The sequence below is a fragment of the Eurypyga helias genome, unplaced genomic scaffold (assembly GCF_000690775.1).
Source record: "Eurypyga helias isolate BGI_N326 unplaced genomic scaffold, ASM69077v1 scaffold433, whole genome shotgun sequence".
Lineage (NCBI taxonomy): Eukaryota > Metazoa > Chordata > Aves > Eurypygiformes > Eurypygidae > Eurypyga > Eurypyga helias.
Window position 1 is genome coordinate 20494 of NW_010242894.1, and position 8552 is coordinate 29045.

At 41.9% G+C, this 8552-nt stretch overlaps 1 protein-coding gene across 1 annotated transcript; it reads right to left on the reverse strand.

Moving 5' to 3' along the window:
* Positions 1-1800: 1800 nt before the first annotated feature.
* Positions 1801-3688, reverse strand: LOC104507793 (collagen alpha-1(XXII) chain-like; the record flags this gene model as incomplete). Its single annotated transcript, XM_010149195.1, has 2 exons — positions 3604-3688; positions 1801-2367 (listed from the first exon to the last, which is right to left on the reverse strand). Coding segments are annotated over exons 1-2 (652 nt in total), but the record flags the coding sequence as incomplete, so codon positions are not given.
* Positions 3689-8552: the final 4864 nt, after the last annotated feature.

The window sequence follows — 8552 nt, forward strand, 5'->3', positions numbered from 1 at the left end:
CCTTGACTTGATATAAACATTGCTTAGCAACAACTAAAAACATTAGTATATTGACAAAATTAGTCTTAGCACAAATCCAAAACATAGCTTCCTACCAGCTACTGTGAAGAAATGTATCTCTATACCAACCAAAATGAGCACACATTTGGAAAATGCCCTTAATAATATGCTGTAACTTTTGGACAGCCCTGAATTAGTCAGGCAGTTGGACTAGATGATCATCGTTAAGTCCCTTCCAGCTGAAACTATTCTATTATATTCACTTTGTTCTATTCCATTCCAAGAGTAACACAAGTTCCTGGTCTGCAGACCTGGTCATTGTAACACTACAATGTGTTACAGCACCACAAAGAGAGTCACCTGTTGTCTTTCAAGTCCAGATCTAAGAACCAGAAGAGTGTCTCATGATTTTAACCCAAAGAACTCACAGTAACCACAGGATACACTGCTAAAAGCCACAAAACCAGGTAGTTTTTACATAGTCACCAAGAACAAGAGAGCAATTTATCAGTGATGGAAGGAGAAAGGGACATTTGATTGCTATTCCTATTAAAGAACTGGGAAATCCCAGCCATAATGCCATTACAGTCCTCTTCACCAGGGTGCTGGAAATTCAAAAGTTCATTTATTCAGTGTGAATTTTTCACACTGTTCTCCGAGGAGACCTCATTGCAGCTTTCCAGTATCTGAAGGGGGCCTACAAGGGTACTGGGAGAGGACTTTTTACAAGAGCCTGTAGTGATAGGACAAGGGGTAATGGGTATAAATTGAAATCAGGGAGGTTTAGATTAGATGTCAGGAAGAAATTCTTCACAGAGAGGGTAGTGAGGCACTGGAACAGGTTGCCCAGAGATGTTGTGGATGCCCCATCCCTGGATGTCTTCAAGGCCAGACTGGATGTGGCTTTGAGCAACCTGGTCTAGTGCAAGGTGTCCCTGCCCATGGCAGGGGGGTTGGAACTAGATGATCTTTAAGGTCCCTTCCAACCCAAACCATTCTATGATTCTATGATTCTATGATAATTCAAAACTGAGGTTTATGTGGTTGACAGCCAGAGTACTAACGAACACCAGCTGTCAGCGGAGTTGGGATGCTGAAAGGCAGAAAACCACAAGAATCCTTTTGCAGCATCCATGTCATAGAATCATGGAATGGTTTGGGTTGGAAGGGACCTTAAACATCATCTAGTTCCAACCCCCCTGCCATGGGCAGGGACACTTTCCACTAAACCAGGCTGCTCAAAGCCACATCCAGCCTGGCCTTGAACACTTCCAGGGATGGGGCATCCACAGCTTCTCTGGGCAACCTGTTCCAGTGCCTCACCACCCTCTCCATGAAAAATTTCTTCCTGATATCTAATCTAAACCTCCTCGCTTTCAATTTAAACTGATTACCCCTTGTTCTGTCACTACAGGCCCTTGTAAACACTTTACTCACTCTGATGACCAACAACAAGCAAAATAAACCAAATTCTGGATATAAATAAGATGTTACCCTTCATAATCAGTTGTCCAAAATATTATAAAATGACAGAACATGTTCTGTTCACATTTTGGTTTCTAGTTGACCACTAGAGCTGACCTATAGTTAACAATAACCGGGGTAGAAGAACCCAGAAGTGATTACTTATCACAGTCTGGGGAGTAAAATGACTTCTTACATAGTAGAACAGAGTGGAAGGCATTAAAATAAAGAGTTATCAGTGTAGAATTATAAGAATCAAAGCAAATCATCACAGCTTTTCCTACCCATATGCTAAGTGAACTCCAATTATTTAGAAGAATGGGGAGCTCTACTTACTTTCACAGAGACGTCTTCTCAGCTTCCCCCGAATTTTATCGATAGCGTTGTAATCGGAGACATGAAACACGTGAGCAGACTTGGGTTCTGAAGCAATCTCATCAAGTTCCTCTTTTAAGGCTTCTCCAACACCTACAGCAAAGATTCGAATCCCAGCTTGATGGGCTGCAGTGGCTGGATCCAAAACATAATCCTGGCTCCTTCCATCAGTCAGAAGGATAGCCACCTTTTTGACAGTTCGATCACTAAGTCTCCCACCAGCTTCTTTGGAAAAACTGTAGGTGTTGATGTACCTGAGAGCATCTCCAGTGTTTGTATTACCCCCATAATACTTAATTTTTTGTGCAGCCTCTTTGATTTCCTCACGGGTTTTGTACTTTCCCAGGTCAAACTCCGTGGTTGGACGATCACTATATCGCACCACACCTACACGGGTTTTGTCTGGGCCAATCTCAAAAGTTTCCACCAAATTAGACACCCATTGCCGAACTTTCTCAAAATCTTCTTTTCCAACGCTGGAGGAGGCATCCAAGATGAAGACAAGGTCATAGTGAACATTCTTGCAACCTGGAAGAGTGGCAGAAAATATTGTTAAGGGAAGCTGAAAGTACAGACACACTAAATATTCCCTAGGCATAGCTCTCTAGTGAGCAATTTGAAGGAAACGGCAAATCCTCTCCCTGTCCTGCAGAGAAAGTGCAGATTTCTCAGCCTTTCTTCCTTGTGATTCAACTCACCTGTTACAGGACATCTACAGTAGATCAGCACACACTTCCCTTTGAAATGCAAACCCTTTCTCTTCCTGCACTACTAAGAGTCTCTGCTCAATCTTTCACCTACACCATCTGCATGCATATGAAGCTATTTTTCTCAATCTTCATTGCAGTGTCTTTGCTCATGCAATGCTCTAAGATGACCTTGGCAGAACAAGAGACCCACCCTGACCTTGCCTATACCAATCCTGACCGTGAGCAGTGAAGCTTTCATGTTTCCTCTTGTATTAATATTATGATTTATTTATATTTAGCTAGAAGCAGTTCTTTTGCTCAGCATGATATCTTGGTGAAGCAAGTTTATAACAAGATTTTGAGGCTCTCTGCCACTGACTATTGGCTAAAGGAAGACTCACTGAATACTGGGATGGCTTCCTTGACAAAAAGGGAAGTTGATTTGTACGGGAAAAGTTTACTTACTCCCACAATCACCCTTTTGGCTCCAGCCATGATATTTGTAATCTGAGGGCTATGTAATCCAAAAGGCAAATGTATTTTAGTTGCAGGTTACTTGCCCTAAGAAGCCAGACTGGTCACCTGTTTGTCAGTCACTTGCCAAGAAAGTAGATCTCCCAGAAGATATTTTCTAGCTCTTTCTGAACAGATGAAAGCCAAGAGGCAGTATATTCATAAGTGTCCTACAGATGCCAAAGATTTATCAACACAATGCTCCAACTGGACAAATTGTGTCTATATATATGTGTATTTAATTCACTATTATAGACCGTAGACCCTAACAAATTATGAGTTTCAAGACTGAAATTTGCTCTACAAAAATCAATGTATCTGTGGTCACAACCTCCAGCCATTTTTTCTCTAGTGTAATTTGAACAATCATGCAGAGAAAAAGCGCATATAACATGAGAAAAGACACAGAGCTGGTCCATATCAGAACCTACTTTATTTCTTTCAGATTAACTTGGCTCTTCTGTATCCCACTGAACTGCAGATGTTATATCTGTCCCCTAAACTTTTGGCAATTGCCTTTAAACCCTGAAGCTTTGGATCTGAGCTGGTAGCCCACATCTACCTGTACCCACTGAGAGCAGATCTGTTCTCTTGACTCCTGCTTCACTGCAAGACCCTGATTCCCCAACTGTTTCCACTATAGCCATGTTAATAGCCTCCCACAGGATCTGATCTGGACTGAAAAAGCTACTTCCCTTGGTCAGAAAATCTGAGAGTAGTTGTGAGAATACGTAACTCCAGGCTCTGCCCACCAAGGATTGTTTAGTTCTCCATACATTAAAAAATTACATTCCCACTCTACGGTTTGCGTGTTTTCACATCACGCTGGTTCCAGCCAGGTCCTAGCAACTAAATGTCCATCAGTGACTAAGACCTTGGTCCGGCTTCACCTCTGTGGACTTGCCTGGAGAATAGCTGACCCTGTCTCTTCTCTTTAGACCTGATCCAGACGTGTCTTGCAGACTCATGTTCCTCACTTGATCTTGAACCTTCTTCTTCACTATGAGCTTATCTGGGAATCTGGATTGTTTGTGAGTCTGGTTGACATCCCACAGCCTTCCCTGCTCCTTGACTGAGGGTGGTAGGACAGGTTGTGGCTGCTGAGACCCTGTCCTGCCAGCCCAGGGAGATGCCCAGCTCCTGGCTCCCCATCCCTTAGGAAGCAGTCTGTCCTTGCTGCACTTCTGACTAGAGCTAAAGCACAGACGTAAATATACCCAGTGTAGATGTTAGCTGAGGACTAAGATGTTTTCCCCTGGAACAGACCAAATTGTATGGAGGTATCATACAGAATTCATCCAGTCAAGCACTTGCTTGACAGCCAGCTCAGTGAACAGAAATTTCAATTATGATGCCCAAAGGTGGGGAGAACAATGCTGTTGATGTATTTCCTCACTAAGCTCCAGCATTTGAGCCTACAGAAAGGTCACAAAGTCTTCTCCCACACCCAAATTTGACCTTACGGTTCACAAATTAGCTCTGGTGCTTTTGATCATCCTAGAGTTGTGCACCTTCCTGGAAGAGGACAGGAATCCCAGAACAGCCCACTGCACTGGAGAGGAGACTGCGGGTGGCTCAACCACATGAAGAGGACTTGCCTTCAGATAAGAGTAAAAGCATTATAGGTAGGTATTATAACACTCTAGGGCAATGCTGATGGTCTTGCATGAAGGCTGTGAGCGTGGCTGAATATACATCTGGTATGTTGTGAGTGACAATGAAAAATGAGCATCATCTGTTGCATTCATTTCCATAGCAGGGTACATCCCAGAGACCTGACCCAGGTGCTGCTATTCCTTCAGTGTCTACAGGTACAACCTATGGACATGAGACTGGGATCACATAGAAAACAACCCATCCACATATGACCGCGTTGGAAACAACCTCTCCTCATCAGATCATACTCTGTGGCAGCATTTTGTGAGTAAGGATACTCTTGGGCTCTAACAACAGAGCAAGAAAGGTCTGGCTGGAAACACATAGTAACTCTCAAAAGTAATCTGTGTGGAGATGACTGAATATACCATTTTATATTATCAGATATAAGTTACATTACATCTGTGTATACCAGCTAGACTGCCAAGCGTAGTTCTGCCTGATTTTTGCAGAATATATATTACAGTAAAGAGTGAGCAAGAAATCTCCACACTGCCCCCCAAATTCATTATTATATTAATCTATTCTCTCTAAAGGAATATTCATTAAGTGAGACTAACAAGAAAATATAAAGGTTTAAGTATAAAACCCACAGGGAACAAATCTTCCTGTTGCTTATTTTAATGACTCTCAGCAGGTGAGATGACTGCAATTAAAAAACAAACAGAACAGACAGAATTAATCCTGTTGGTGTTCAAGGGCAATGAGCCTTAAAACAAGGGAGGTTTAAGGTTTAAAAAGTGATGTCTATTCAGGTAGTATTCAGGGGAGAAAAAGACAGTCTTTCAGGATCATTTTCTTAGAGTCAGTCATTCTTTGCTTACAAACTCGATGGCAGTGAGATGAAATGCTGCAGAGAAGCTTTTAGTAAATATTAATCTTCATTTTTAACACAGTGATGTCCACTGCTGGACAAAATTGATTGCTTTCCAAGAATGCTCTAATAATATTGTTTACTGGCAGAAACAGTTCACTTTAAGGGAATATGGGACATAATTCATAGAAAGTGAACTTTCAGTTTTGTAATTACAGGAATGCTCTCTGGAAGAATAATTCCAGGAGTTGTACTCATGTACTCAGACACGGAGTCAACTGTTTTGCAATATTGCCATTAAAAAAATAGTTCATAAACAAGCCATAAGCCCAAAATTATTTAAAGTGATCACAGAATGAACATATAAATGATACCACAGTACCCTTCCTGTAATTGACCCACAGGCAGAAAAATAGATGAGATTTCACTGTGTTTTGTTACTAAGTATTTATTCCTGTTAAACTTCACCCAAAAAGCCTTATATAGATCACATAATAAAACTGCAAAGCAGCTATTCCTTACAGTGAGAGAAGGTCTAAAAATCCTTTTTTCTTATAAATTACTTAAGGCCACAAAATAACATCTTTCCTAGAAAAAGAGGCAGAAAACCTCTATTTCAAAGTATCTTTGGGCTTTTATACCAACAAACAGCTGTTTCCTGTCCCTGAGGTATAGGATCATTGACAGCCAGATAACTCAACTCTTCCTACTCCACCAAAAAAAAAAGTGTCCTTGCCAAGACTGCCTATGGGAACAGTCTCTCAGCTGCACCATCTTCTAATACATTCAGTGGCATTTGGGAGCGAGTCCTTAGCACCACAGGTCGAAAGTCACACCAGGGACCACGACAGTATAAAACAAGAGAGGGTTAGTACAGTGCCCTGGCCCTGTTTAGCTCTCTAGGGAAGTCCCAGCCAAGTAGAAGGTTCACCAGATCTAACCTCAAACCCACTGAAGGCAACAGAAGAAGTGAACTCCATGCCAGTGTGGGTGAGATGAAGCACATCCCAAGGCAACTGCATGCTGCTCCCCTTGCTCTGGGTAGCTGAGCTGAACTTTCTAACCCCACAGCAGTATAAAAGACCCTAGGTAAATCATCACGTCGATCCCTGAGCTGTCACCATCCCTAAGGTCTATTTTATGTCTTTTCAGCAAGAAATGTCTTGCTTGGGTTTTATTTTGTTTTCCTCCTAGCAACGACAGCTTCTCAGCCACGTAAAAGCTGCTGCATAGCATGAGGCAGTAAGACGAACGGTGCGTACCTGCTCTTTGTGCCTCAATTCTCCCCCCGCTGAACACGAATGTGAGAAGAAACAGAAGACAGGGCACGCAGCATCTTCCCGTAATGGACATATCTCCGTTCTCTCATCAGCTTGTGTTTTCGCCGTGGTGAGAAGCTTGTTAGAAGTCCACTCTGTAAATAAGAGCAAGAGTTATCTCATACAAACACAAACAGAAGTAATGGTGCAAGTCATGGGAGCAGCGTTTTGGGGAGTTGCCTCTTCTGTCTGTCATTTTATTTGACTAGACACAAACCGCTCAGACAAAGAGGCAGGAGTTCACCCACTTCTCTAAAGCTATAGTCTTTCATTGGCTCTATTCAGTGTGAAGCAGCCTGAATGGAAAAAAAGAGAGAGATTACCAGATTATTATACTTTAATTGAGCCCACTGCCAACTACACAATCAATGCACTGGAGTGGAAACCATTCCTGACCTGGCCCTCCCACGCATTCATCATCAGGAGATACACAACGCAGAGCCGAGTTACAAACCCCTGCAAATCATACAACCGGTTGTCACTTCACCCATTGCTGCTTTCAGTTCCGGAGCCTCAGAAATGATGAACGCTAAAAATACGTGGATGTTTTCATATACGTATCTGTTGCTATCGGTCCTCCTCTGTAGAGTAAACTCAGCAGCTTTAAAACACTTCTTTCAACGACTCAGTTTACAGAAGTGCAAAAGCTCAGGTGGATGATCTTCAATTTAAGGTCACTGCTTGGAGTTTACCTTGACTGAAGCCCCTGAAGTCAGCGGGTATCATAACAAGACAGGCAAAGTGGCTGGGCTGTTAAAAGTTTAGCTGTGTTTTCTAACACCAGACCAACTTTTTGTTTAAATTTTGTTATTTATTTATTGCTGTCGTTATATTCTTTTTTTTTATTAGTCAGACCATAAAATCATTGCAGTTCTATGTACACACAGGGGAAAACAGAATCCACCAGGTAGCTCTTTACAGCTTAAGGAATCATTCTGGAAAACTTGCTCGCAGCTCGTGAATCCATCCTTTCCTCTTTAACTCATTGATTTCTTTGTTCTTTTTCTTAGAAAATTTCAGCTTCCCCTGTCTTTTAACACACACATCACAGATTCACACACATCACCTTCTTGCTGTTGGTAGCTGGGTTAGAGAGGCATGAAGGGGACACTGTATGTTGTAGATCATTGTTGCAGGGTCGATTACACATTCTAGGATATTTCTTTTCAAAGCAATAGGGTTTTGTGGGAATCACAGACAAAAAGAACGGTGAAGTCAGTATTTGTTTAAAACCAGTCTTACCAATCAAATGTTGGATCTATCTCTACCATGTATCTCAGAAATAAAGTGTATATCATGCTGGTTTAGGCAATAAAAAAGGGGAAAAATCTTATGTACTTGTTGAGCCATAACTGTAAATATTTATTCCCAGGACAAAATACAGGCTCCTCTATTTTCAAAATGCCGTATCACATGCACACAAGGAGAAATCAATACATCTAATAAACCCTGAACCCTGCAAATAAAATTCAGAAGTATCTGCCAGCAGTGGAACATAAATGCAAGAAAGAATTTAAAACAAAACAAAAAAAACCCACACACAAAACCCCAAACATGCTTATTCAAGTACTATCCGTAAATCCAAAGGGCACAAGCAGGTGCTGTAGTTTACACCTCAGCCAGACGGTGTCCCTATGAGACAGGGAGGTGCTCAGGTCTGAGCGAGCGAGAAAAGGTTGCAGGGTAAAAAGGGCATGAAAATATCACCGTGCCCTACAGTAG